The 14,157-nt window shown below is 40.1% G+C and overlaps 1 protein-coding gene across 1 annotated transcript in view; it reads right to left on the reverse strand.

Moving 5' to 3' along the window:
- The window catches only part of LOC150089704 (uncharacterized), a 364,373-nt gene that overhangs the window by 16,667 nt on the left and 333,549 nt on the right, over positions 1 to 14,157 (reverse strand). The window contains exon 6 of the mRNA XM_090389606.1: positions 10,532 to 11,059. Within this exon, the coding sequence (XP_090245732.1) occupies positions 10,532 to 11,059 (528 nt within the window). The remainder of the gene's footprint in view (positions 1 to 10,531; positions 11,060 to 14,157) is intronic.

Below are 14,157 nucleotides of genomic sequence, written 5' to 3' on the forward strand. Positions count from 1 at the left end.
GATATGGGCATCGGCCGCCGAATCCAACATTAAAAGAATATTCTCTGCCGAATTCTGGCTTCTAAAATGGGCCAACAGCAAACTCCACCTTCCCCCAGCTCTCAGATCAACGCAGTTAGCATAAGCTCTTCACCCACGCAGGCTCCGGTCCTACATCGGAGAAAGAAGGCTGCTGTTCACCATCAAGATGGCCACCGGTAAAATTACAGAGCCGAACTTCTGGGATCACTGCTCTTGGCGCATTCCTCCCCCTTATCTCCGGTCTTCAGCACAGCTGCTAGCAAACCGTAACCGGCTAGTACTAACCGACAGATTCCTGCCAAAGCAAATGCTGCCCTCACTGCAAGCCATCGACGGGGACCTCCAAGAAGTGGTCAATAATAAAAAATACAGGAAGGGTATCCTCGTCGAACTGAAAATGTAAAACTGTGCTTTGTTAATAATCTGATTTATCTTTTTTTCTCATGTGTATCTCTTTTGTAAATATGTTTTGTTAACCCCTGGCACCACCATGCCGTGACGGGACTAATTGTATGTCTATCATTGCTGCAATTAAAGATTCTATTCTATTCTATTTCAAAGGCTTTTGCTTGTTTTTTTTTTTTTTTTGCATAAAGGTTTTCTAAAACTTCTATCTTATGATTTGCCAACTGTTTTTTGTAATTGGGTATCTAGTTTTCTCTCTGACTGTCCAATGCGAGCGATGGTAGATTGCTCTGTCTTTTAACTTCTCCACTTATGCTGGTGTTCCCCAAGGTTCAGTTCTTTTCCTCTTGTATATTAATGACCTTCCATTGTCCGGAAATCCTATCCATAGTTTTTCTGACGATAGCACATTGCATTCCACGTGCCATTTTGAGAAACCTTGCCCTGCTCAATCAGCTTCAACTTCTCGAATATCCGCTACCAATTCCTTAAATGCCGATCTCCGGGTAATTCTCCAGTGGGGCAAAGACAACTTAGTTGATTGCAATCCTTCGATAACAATCCGATTTCTAGGAAATATCATATATCTCTATTGGGGATTACCCGGCTCCTCATCTTTCATGGCATAAGCACATTACAAATATTGCTTCCTCTGCGTCTAAAAAACTGGGTTTTCTCTTACGCTCTTGACTTTACTTTTCTTCCAAACAGCTATTCACTCTTAAAAATTGCAAACCCGTCCTTTCCATGGAATATTGTTCCCACATCTGGGGCGGTGCCCACAATTTCTCTCAGACCTCTAAACTCCATTCAAAAGAGGGCAGTTAGATTAATTAATGATCCATCTCTTGCGAAGTCTCTACTCTCTTTCTCATAGACGTTCTGTTTCTGCTGCACGCCTTTTTTATAGCTACTTCCATGGGCAGTGTTCTGGACTGGTTTCTATAATGGTCCCCCACCCCTCTCTTCCAAAGCAGTCCGAACATGTGCTGCAACCAGTCAGCATAATTTTATTGTCCAACTTGAAACTCACAGAACCAACTTTTTTCTTCCTCATTCATTCATTCAACTTTCCTTTTCTAGAACAACCTTCCTTTATTTCCTGAAAATTACAATCTGCAGAAATTCAAGTCCAATGTCAACAATATCTTCTTTAATTTTCTCAACCTTCAACCTATGCATGGTATAGCTTCTAATACCTTTCCTATTTGGGGTTTTAATAATTAAAAAAAAAAAAAAAAAAAAAAACCGGAATATACGATACACAAAAAAATCTTGAAAACTTTGACCACATCAAGAAACAGTTTACTATTGAAAAGTTCACTTTTGAAACAGTTTTGGGGATTTAAATTATATAAAATAAAACAACAACAGCCCCCCCCCCCGGACCAAATCAAATCTATTCTGGCACTTAGTTGAATCTTTCCTACCTTTCGAAAAAATATGCCCGTGCATCATAGAAACGCAAGCTTCTAAATACAGCTGTTAGGTGGTATAGGAGTGGGGAGTCAATCTCATTAATTTATGAATGCACCTTACCTCATTACTTTACCTATTTAATACCTCATTAATTTACGAATGTATACAGTCGACAACCTCAAAATAACAGTTAAAAAGATGGCTTAAGTTAAACTAATAAAATTGTAAATAAAGCAATAATAACCATATAAAGAAACATTTATTACAATTCCCTCTTTTGTCAGCTCTGACATTCATGTCCACACTGAAGTGTTCTGCACATATGACAGAAAGAAACGGCCAGTCTGGTGGTATTGTCCCCAGTTAGCATTCGGACGTATTGCGACATTCTTAAACACTGGGTAAACGCATTCACTTCTGTCTCTACTAAATGCATCATATGTTCTGAATAGGAAGAGTTTCCAGCCACCTTCGATCAAAATACTCGTACACCTATCAATAATAATCCAGTATAGTGTTTTTTTTTTTTTTTTTACGGCGCATCATTCTAGTTTTTAATACATAATTTTTGTTCATGTTTTAACTTAAATGCAATATGTTATTTACTTTTTACTTCTATTAATCAAAATATTCGCAAAAACTATTTAGATAGCGAAATCTCTTTTCTTTCATATCTGAAATGCGGCTCTTAAGAACTTGACATTATCCGAACAGTTTTTGCAGATGCTTGAGTCTACCATCTTACACTTACCCTCTATCTGTCCGAGGGAGGAAGGAGATTTGGCAGGCCATGTGACCTCCTACAACACGAGACAGCGGGGCTGTAGCACCCATCGGGGTCTGTTATCGCCGCCTTCCCAGAGCACTTCGCCTACTGAAACCATTCTGAACTTCCCAGAGGGTGTTAAGCATAAATGTAATGATAAAACGTCTTTGGAGAGTTTAAAGAAATCCAAAACGTAATATTAACCCACCCGTGGCAAGCAGAATTGCACGTACGGAGGTCATTATTTGAAACGTAATCGCCGAAGGGACGTGCTTGGCGGCAGCTGCCAACAGTGTTCGCTCGTGAGCAAAGCGTCCATTCTCATTCGTTACAGATATTAAATTCTAAGAGATCATTTTTGAGAATGCAATTACAGCACGTTAGGTAAAAGGGCCGGAGAAAAGGCAACGATTAACATGCGAACAGTCATTTTGTGCATTCATGTCTTCATCACGCTTGTTTTCTGTTCGAATTCTAAAAACTGCGTCTAGTGCCATCGCGGTTATTAAATGGATTCATCTAAAACAACCCAGCCACTCTTCTTCATCTTGGTCATTGCTGCAGCTAAAAGATTACTTAGCCGCGCTAGCGTTGGCCTCATATTAGCGGAATGAATAACGTTGGCCACACTAATGGATTGCAACTTGAAGAGGTTAGAAATAAAAGAAAAAAATTCTCTTAAATGCTTTTTTTTTGGGATTAGATCGAAGCAGAGATTTTTTTGTATTAATCGGTTGGATTTCGAAGAGCACCAATTCTTTGGATGACAATAACACTAAGAGTCTTCTATCGTTTTTTTTTTTTTTATAATTAGCAACGATGTGGTAAGAGGTCAGTGTCCTGCATTGCGTGCGTCAAGATGATAACGGCGAAAAGGCGAGGCATTAACGGCAGCCGTAGCCGAGTGGTCAAGTGCCTTGAATGACCAGAGTTCAAGCCCGTGACTGCTAAATACAGTGCTGTTTTTTGTATTCCCTCTCTTTTGACCTCCTCTGACCGTGTAGTTGTCCCGGAGAATAAATAGAAAATTTATTTATTTATTTATTTTTCCCGTTCAAAAACTCGTCTTATCCCTCCCCAGCTAGTTATCATGCCAGTCTTATTTTTGATTTGAAAACATCTATAGCGTCGCCTAACAACGGTTTGTAAGGGAAGTTTAGCAATGACGTCACATTACCCACGTGACTGGTGAGAAATGCAATGTCAAATACCGAAATTAAAGCGAGAGCATACGGGGCCACGGTGGTCTTGTGGCAACGTTGCCGGCTTGCTGAATAGCTGATCGAGGTTCGATTCCAGCTCATGGGGATTTTCCCAGGAGCATTCAGCATTGAGTTTGGCGGTCTCAAACCGTGGTCGTGAGGTTTTTCACCGGGATTGACTCCGGTTTTCCCCTCACAACAGACAAACCGCCCTTCGCGACACGGAGGGGTACACGAAAATTTGATAGGGCTAGGGACGCGAGAAGACTAAACTCCGCAGCGTTTTCGCTGCGGACTTTCCTCTTGAGGGAAGGGGGTTAGTGGGGCAGCCGCGCCACCCACCATCATAAGGTGGGTTGTGACCATTCTCTTTAAAAGACACGTTCTGCATCCTTAAAAGAATGCATTGCATGTATCAAGGCAGTGGATTTCAGCTGCAGCTAAAATACATTGATTAAAATGCGAATAATTTATGTTGTTCAGCAAAAATCAATTGCTGGGGTTTCACCTGCTACAAAATATAAGTTCATTACAAAAAAAAAAAAAAAAGGTGGTTAATGTGCGGAGAGCATTTCAGGATTAGCAAACGTTAATAATTCACGATTTATGGCAAAAAAGCAGTACTGTATTTCTGCACCTAATATCCAGTACTTCAGCTACAGTATATTGATAGCCCACGTGATATATATTAAAAGAAAATAATAATTGGTGTGATTTTAAAGAAATCACAGGAAGGGTCAACAAGTATTCCTTAAAATCCATGCAGACGGACGAACAGACAATGAAACAATAATTGTAGTATTTCTATTAGTCCGATTTGAATAATAATAATTTGAAGGCTCAACAAATCTTTAAAACGTCCAAATATAAATTCCATGAAAATTCGTCCTGAGAGTTCAGTTGTTACATGCTGGGGAGAAGGCGTATTATGTATATATGCTAACGTTCTTAAAAACGGGACCATATTTTACAATTGGGCAGTTAATTGCATTGTCAATGTTTACTTTTATTTATTTTTGATGTGATAACATCTCTAGCGGTACCTAGAAGTGGAATGCAACGGAAATGCAAATGTTGCGGTTAAATATTTGTATTGTTGCAAAACGTCACAATCATAAGTGTGAGTGTGACGTTATTCTAATCCCTTTCATAGAAGCCGTTGACTCGACCACATAACTAGGTTCGCCGCTCAGCCAGAATCCACTACACCAATGGAATTCTCAATCAATCTGATTTCAACAGACCACCTAAAATTTAGCTCACCTCACCAAATATTTCGATTATTGCTCGCGATGGCAATCTGCGCTACGCCAGGTAGCGCTATTACAGCTGAAGTCTCACAAGGCGGGGTCCTGTCTGGAATCTTGTTCTCGTACCGAACTGATATCATCACCTTTGCTGGTGACATAAAACTATTTACTCCCTGGAGACACTGCTGCATACATCAATGCCTTAATCCTTCAGAAAATCCGGAATCTTGAGGTCTTCCTCTCCCGTTTCGGACTTCACATCAATCCTGAGAAATCAAAACAGTTGACTTTCTCTCTCAAAAGGAACCCAACAACAGTGTTCCGCGATTTCTGCCGCCCAACAAATACAGATCTGGGCGTTATTCTTGATCAAAAGCTCTCCTTTCTACTGCACATAGACCACCTGCAAATAAAGTTCTGTCGACTGCGGTGGAAGATTAAACTTCTTATGCACGTCCATGACCAGGCTGTTGGGTGCAAATATATTAAGAAATGTGTTTATCCGGTCATACTCTATGACGCCGAAGTCTGGACTTTAACTGCTACGACCTATCTTGAAGTGGACCATATGGAAATTTCGACTTCCCCCTGCAAGAAGGACCACCCGGATGGCGGCAGCTCTCAACATGAGACGTCTTCCTGCAATCATCCACGAGAGAAGACTCGTCTTTGCCGTCAAAATGATGGTCGGCATTATTTCAGTACCAGATTTCTGGGCTAATTGCGGATGGAGGATCCCGGTCCCAAGCCTTAGGGTCAATCCAATCCTTCAGGCCATTCCAAACCGGTTAAAGTTATCTGATCGGTTCTTATCAGTTCAAATGCTGCAGGACATACACTTCTTGGACGGCGACCTCTACAAGTTCGCAGTAGATAAGAAATATAGGTAGAACGTACTCGGTCGACTTTCTTCTCAGGACCACGTCACAGGACATTAGAACCTGCTCCCGAGGACCTGTCCATCACTCCAGTTTTCAAACCTTTCTAGAGTCATAATGCTGTTTTTGTTTTTTTGTCATTTTTATATATCCATATAAAACTGACATATTAGGACTACCTGAGAATCCCATCCACTATCTGTGGGATGCTCTTCTTTCTGTGTGTTTTTATGAAAATAATTATTCTGGGTCGTGTCTGAATGGTGTGTAACTGCAATGGTGGATGCATGACCCTTCATTCAGAATCGTTCTGGCTCCATCAAGCGTGGAGAGTAGAGGAAGTGTATAAATAATGGGAATTTTTCAATCTTTTCGAAGACTCGCAAAGACGTGAAAATGGGGGATTAATGGCTTAATTTTGGGCCCTTGCTACAAAACTATCGTGACTTTGATTGATTTTTATTTAATTTCGGAAAAAAATGAATTTATTTTTTTTACACTTATAACTTCAATTTTTCGATTAATTATTGCAAGTAATTATAAACTTATTTTATATAACCTTACCTAATTATTTTGCTTTTGTCTTTATGAGTTCATGGCATTTCTATTACATACAATTTTTGATAATTTCAGTTGTTTATGTCAGTCATAAAATCAATTTTGCTGCTTCAGAAATAGCAAATTTAATTATTTTTTTAATAACAATCAAATAACAAAATTTAATTCAAATGTTTTTCTCTTTCTGACAAATTCTGAAAAATCAACCCTCGTTCTTCACTAGTTGCGTGCATTCAAGCCGATGTACTGTTTGCTTTAGGGTTTTCGCTAAAGATTCCAAGGCGTAATTAGGAGTATTCTAACACACTAGACCCGCGCGGTAGCACAGCAGTTATAATGACTGTCCTCTCCAAAAACAGAATGGACAAAGGCTCGGGTTCGAATTCCATCAATGACGCGAGGAACTTATGGGCTTTTTTCACTGCATGACTGATTCAGTTGGTCGTAGGTGTGAATAGCAAGGTCCCATGAAAATCGGATTTTTTCGTACCGCAAATAGAAAACAGACTAGAGAACCCATGCAATTTAAGGACATATTTCACACGGGAAGATGAGTTCGTTCGTGGGTGACTGCTGTTGACTTTTTTTTTTTTTTTTTTTTAACACTTACATAAGGCCATCGTCTTAACACGACTCCAATGTGTGGATCTCCTACATGTCCTCGCATGTAGCAGTGGTTAGTGCAGGCCTTTTATTGGCTTTTTTCACTGTGTGGCTAGGTTAGTCGGTCTCAGGCAAAGATGGCGAAGATTTTTTTCCTCCCGGAAACTCGGGTTTTTGGTTCAGAAAACAGGCAATGCGACCACAGAACATAACCAACTTATGCACATAATATACACGAATGGATGAAGTTAATCTCGGGTAGCCATAATTTGGAAACGCTATTGGATGATTTACATCCATCAATAACTGTCAGAAGATGATTCCACCCTGTGGAGATTGGTGATTCACCAATTAATTCTAAGTAGTCCAAAGAAGATTCATCCGATAAATTACATTGGAGCCCTGTAACATACATTGAAATCACTACTTGTCAATGTAGCAATTAGGCCTGGCCTCAAAAGACGCTTCACCACTTGCTGCTGAAGCAGCTTTGACGAGTTTTTGAATAGTGAACATGTCACGGTTTGAAGTTAGGATTGCTATTCTTCTCTGAAAACTCCATTCTCCTTAAATAGAAAATACAAGCAGGTGCAAACAGGAGTTCAAACGATACTGCGTTAATTGGCAGTCGTTTTATAAACGGTTATATCCAAATGGTTATATTCTCTAGCCATAATTTAATAAAGAGAGAAAAAATAAGATAAATATTGGTATTAATGGTTTCTAAGCGAGAGTTCATTACCGTAAGTGTATTATGTCTGTAGAAGCATGTTCACGGAAAAGGAAAAAGCACACCATCCCCCAGAAATTGACTAACTGCGTAATGAAGAGGACCTTAGAAATTCCTCGAGTCATCAACCCCAGACTTCAAAACAAGTAGGAGACGGCAATGTATCCTGCAATTACTCTACCTATTCGTTAGCGCTGAAAAATTGGCAAGTATTAAAGTTGTAAAAGCAAAGACAGAACGATTCCTCGCCATGCAATCAGTCCCAAACCAGGTGACCTCAACGCATTTTGACGAAATGAAGTATACCAAAGAAATGGCATATATTTCCAATTCAGCTTCATATTTCCAATTCAGCTTCATATTTCAGCAAATGTACGTTACTCTTTCTGAAGAAAGACTCTATGACCGTGGAAATGCATTGAACGAAACAGAAATTGGCATTGTAATTACTATAAGACAAACAGTCTTTGTAAATCGATTCTAAGTTGGAGAAAATGTCTATTAAACTTCATCATTTGAGCCCTAAATTCGACACCCAACTGCTACTTAATTAAATTCATTTATAAATTCAAAAGTGCAACGTAATAGACGCTAATGATGAAGACACTTATTAAAATTGTTCCTACAGGAATAATTGAATCATATATTAAATAAGGATTTTCGTGAGATCTAATGGCTCGTAGCATTTGCAGGAAATCCTCTGCATTTTAATTTATTAAAACGTACATTACAGATCATAAAGTCCCCAGTTAGGTACATCAAAAAGCAGTCTATTACGAGGCATATGTGATTGGGTGATAGAAATAAAAATAAATGACTCATTAAACAGAGAAATCCTATAATGATAAGTACGCAGACTAAATTAGATACGATTAAATGTATTATTTACATCCTTTTCTTACACAATTAGCAATCATCACTTGTACAGCCTTTGACATGAGCGCTGTAGGCAGATTCCTGTTATATAAAATAAAGTGGAGCCCAAATAAAAATTTTAATGCAGAGCACAGTCCCAGTTCACTTACGTATCTCTTCACTGGAGCTAATCAATAAGATCAGCCAAATACGTTTTTTCATCTTTGATCAAAGAAGAAAAAATGTTAACTATTACCTTCTTTGCATTCCCTTTATTAGTTTAAATGAGGAGGAAGTTATCATTATAAACCAGAAACTTGACAAGTCTCATGATAAGTCTTATTTAATAAAATCAACGAACTAATCTTATTGTCAAGAGAATATTCTTACAATTGGTTGAACTGAATCCTGTGTAGGGAATTTTACTAGAGTGTGTGATCGTCGGTTACTTCGAGGTCCTGAAAGTCCTATCTCAGATAAAAGATTCATTAATGATCTTCTAGAAAAGAAAAGATTCAAATATACTATATAATACTGCCTGTGGAAGCGTAGGTCTCCCTCTATTTTAAGTAAAAGCCTGTAACACCATAAGCCATGAAAACCAGCTTTTAACATGTGGAATGAGGAGAATGACGTTGGTTGGCTGTGGAAGGGCTTTGGATAAATTGTTGGATTTTAGGCGTACCTGCAACTTAGACTATATTGGGCCATTGTGTGTGCGCGCGCTGAAAAACATTACTCCTTCCGTCTGATATTGGCAAATTAAAGCTTCGATTCAAAAAAGCCTTTAACAATTTCTCCAGCCATCGACTAGACGAATCTCTAAATTCCTCCAGTCATCGGGCCTCGAACCCAGATCTCTCCAACCAAGGGACGTAGCCACCAGGCGACTGTTTTGATGCAGAAAGAGTAGAATACTAGCGCTGCCCACCACCCTAAATCAGTCGAAAGTATTACCAGACGAATCAGGGCTCTCATTAAAGCATCTGGATAATCCCCAAAATTTAACAAGGAGATTACACGTGCCTCCTCGGGTCCCCTTCAGCACACCTCTGGAAATAGCCTTTATTTGATGAGTTATCAAGTATATGTAGGAGAAGGAAATGATACACTCAATAAATAAAAAAAAAAAAACAGGACTCGGTTTGTCTTTACTCTGATCTTTTTGTTGTTACAAGGTTGAAATCGTGTGGAGATATACCGGTCGTAAACATCAATAAAACAAGGGACTTAAAAATACAAGAAGTTATTTCGAGGCTGGTTGCAGCAGTGCCACATTGTAGCGTGATGGACAGGTCAAGCGTAAAACACTTTCTTGAAGAGTTAATAACGGCAAAATGATAATAGCGTGATAAGAGAAAACCTCTTCTTGGGCAATAACCGGATGCACTGACAGACACTAGGGAAATGATAAGGAAGTCTTTTTCAACCCAAATTATCTTGCAGTTTGTCCGCTATTAATGTCTAAGGGATTCCCGTTCTGTTATGACCCAATGCAGGTTACTACAGGCTAGCAAAAGAGATTCTGGATACCTTCGCATTAGTTCAGGGGTAGACATAACATTACGTATGAAAAAAATTCAGATATTTTCAAGCTGCTTAAGAGTACTTTCAGTGAATTCCTTCAATAGAATTTGTTTTTAATTTTGTATTCGTAAATTCTTAGTTTTCAAAAGAAAATAACACAGGCAGAGAGAGAGAGAGAGAGAGAGAGAGAGAGAGAGAGAGAGAGAGAGAGAGAGAGAGAGAGAAAATAAAAAAAAAAAAACGGCAGAACAAAATCCTGGATGAAGAAAGGTACAGAAAATATAACTGACATCGCGTGACAACGAATGAATTCTTACCGTAGTTTTCCTTGGAGAAAACGCACCGAATTCTCTGTTCCCGTTATCTTTGGACGCTGAATCCTTGGACACACCAGCACCCCAACTTCCTTCCTCATTGATGTACCCGCCAGACGGAGGCCTCGGGCTAACGTCGTCCTTCCGACTGTCGTCATCGCAGTCACCATTGCCTACGTCGACATTCTTCAGTAGAGGAGGTTTGTCCCGGAACTGTTTGCAAGAGTTCATCTGCGTAGGGGAGTTGTTATCGCTACCGCTGCTGCCACTGACAGGCGACCACAGATCCCGCACTGTCGTACCGCTTGTCGGATGAGACGGGCCTAGGGGGAGAAGAGAAAGAGTGCTCGGTGGGGATGCTGGTGTCGATGGCTGCGTCATGGAGGTGCCGGATACGGGGAGGTTGAGCACAACACCACTTGAGACGTCGATCCGCGAAGGGTCAGGAAGAGGACTCACAGAATTATTTAGCTCCATCACTGAGGCCACCATGGGGTCATAGTGTTGCTTTTTGCCGACCACCTTCTTAGCCTGTAAATATAAAATGAATATACTCAGAGATTTATAGCGAAACACTAACTTACAGTGAATAAATCAAGAACGTTATACGTACAGGGATTATTCGTTTTACATTTATTCGCCACTTATAACTGGCGATTTTTTTAAGAAATTCCATATTAAAAGTTCTGCTACTTTCTCAAGAACAACAGCGTTTATATTGTCATCTGTTTGTTAAGTGTAACAAACTGATGACATATAAACGTTTATAACTTTATTTAATTTTCACAATTTTAAACAAAATCATTGATGTATTGTTGTACTAAGATTGTGTCTAACGCTTGAGAACAGCATATAAAAAAAATATAAAAAGAAAACGTAGGCAGGTGAATACGAACCACAGTCACCTCAAACAAAAGACAAAACAATCGCTAATAACCAATTTTTAGTATCCCCTCCCCCCTTTTGGATATTATTTTATTGTTGAAGTTTAATTATAGAGTTCATAATCCATTGTGTATGTGTTATGTTGCTGTCCATAATTTTCTAATACTTTTAGAATTTTGAAGGAAGCCAAAGATCACCTTCCACAGAAGGTGGAAGAACACAGTAGCGTATTAACTCCACGAAAAAACCACACCAATAATGACAACAGCCAAAACATGGTGGAAATGCCAAAAAGGAAATACAAGTAATTCTTAATTATCATTCCAAGACCCTGAAATGAAGTCATTGTGAAGAAAGAAGACCATCTCCTAGCAGAGGGAGCCACTTCATACAAGAAACGGCTCAACAAACCGATGAACGAAGAATAACTTACTCTCCTGGAGGAAGAACAAGAAATTCATGCAACAAGTGCTGTAAATAACTTTCCTAAGAGCCGTAAGAGGGCGCACGTGTCACCGACGACAACAGGTAATTTGAAGTGAACCGGGTCAACATCTGCAAACATACTGCCAGAAAGACCTGGCCGTTGCATCCATTTGCTGGTAGATAAAGGGATTTATAACCTACACGTGCCGCATATCGCATATTGCATTTTAATAATCCGTGAAGAACGAGACGACGCCGAGCTGACGATACACTGAACTCCCGCATCTTCGCCAAACACTGCGAATTCCGTCGATTGGAAACAGAAGTCCAGGGAATCCCCAAGGTATTGAAAATGGAGTGGTTGATATCCCTCAGATACGACCTGGAACAATAGGAACATTAATGGGATTGGTTGCCACGGTAACGGGAGGGAATATGTTACCAAGTTGACAAGATTCAATTGCAGTTTGCCGCTCCTAATGCCGGCAGTGATCTGCGGCCTGAAACGACACGCCGGATTAAATGAAATCTTGTTTGTGTAGCTGAACAATGAGTACGACCGATCCCCGCACGGCAAGTAAGACTGGGCTGGTGAGAAAGAAGGAAGAAGCTGTGAAGATATGCAATACACTTAGGAGTTTTCGGCGGTAGTGTTTTTTATTATTATTATTTTAATACCGGTACACTAAACACTGCGACAGAAATACACCCTTTTAGTGATCCCAGACAGGACAATTTTGGCCTTCAGACAGAATCGGTAGAGTTGGGAAAGAAACATAGCAAAAAGGACGAACTAATCCACACATTAAATATGCAATAACAGCAACCACAGACAACCTGTACAAGAAAAACCGGATATTTTAAGATTAAGATGCACGCTCGATAATGTCGCACGTTCGAGACCTGTCCCCCCCCTCCCCATCCCCAACGAGATAAAACTAAGGTACATCAAAGATAATACAATAGAAATAAAAGATTGAATTCCTCTCTTTCGGTGACATCTGGGCTGAAATCGGATTGAAGCTATCAAGTGGGCAACCCGTTGCGCTTTCGTAGCAAACAGGGGTTAGCGATATGGCAGATACGAATTGGTATCAAGCCAAAAGGAAACAGTGGTCACAGTGATAGGATGCGGAACAAGGTGTTTAGCGCCTTCCCCGAGTGTGCGTATGTTTATTGAACATTTTGTGATTGATGATAGAGAGTCGTGTTGTTATTCTCACCATCCACGGAAACAGAGCGCTGTGTGTGTGTGTGTGTGTGTGTGTGTGAAGTGGGGGAAAAGAGATAAAACAACCATTAAGGACCTCGAGTCCCTAAACTCTCGGCTCAAACCAACAGGGGTGTCAATTGTTGGCGAGTTCCGATAAGTGACCTCTCGCTACGCAACATCTGGCCAGGTAATATGCACCCGACGTATAATTGAATTTCTGTCTTAATTGCTCCGCCCCGTCTAACAATTAATACAAGCGACGCACATGGCTTGAACTAATTACACGGCCCTACGACCTCCGGTAATTGTGCTGTTTGTTCCGCTGTGTTAAATGTAAACGCGCGCGCGCTTGACATAACATTAATTAGATTTCACTTATCGCATCCAAATGTATAGTTCACTAATATCGGAGAGTCGCCGCTATGGGAAGAGAGAAACACACGAGAGAGAGAGAGAGAGAGAGAGAGAGAGAGAGATTTAGGAAACAAACAAACACAATTATAGATTCAGGATAGCAGAGCTTAGCTTAAAAAAAAAAAAAAAAGCTCATTAGAGGTTTTGAAGGCGTGTAAAAGTTGGCTGGGGTTTCTTCGTTATATTAGAGAGGTTTGAAAGTAAAGGGTTTAGTATTACCCTTGTCTTTTCTTCGAACAGTGCCCCCTCATGGGCAGCACAGTTGGTAGGATCGCAGTCCTCCCTACACCCGGTGGAAAAGACCAGAGCTTGAATCTCGTCGATGACTGAAGGAATTTAAGGGTCTTTTTCACAACGTGGCCGAGTTAGTCGGTCTCAGCGAAGACAGCATGGTTTTTTCCTCCCAGAAGTTAATTTTTTGTCCAGAAAACAGAACTAAGAGCACACAATTTACAGACAACATACACGAAACAAAATGGCCTTAGTCGTCGATGCCCCACACCCAAAAACAACCAACCAACCTCCAGTGGTTTCTATAGAACATTAAAAACCCAACGGAATAAGAGAGCGCAAAATTATTACAAAAATCTGAGAGTTAATTCAATGGTTTTTTACTTCTCCTTACGAAGTTATTAGTTAGCCCTCGTGGCCTCACACCATCTGGCGATGCTTTTCCCATGGAGCTGGCAAT

Source organism: Mastigoproctus giganteus, chromosome 2, assembly GCF_048544385.1.
Source record: "Mastigoproctus giganteus isolate SK-2022 chromosome 2, ASM4854438v1, whole genome shotgun sequence".
NCBI lineage: Eukaryota > Metazoa > Arthropoda > Arachnida > Uropygi > Thelyphonidae > Mastigoproctus > Mastigoproctus giganteus.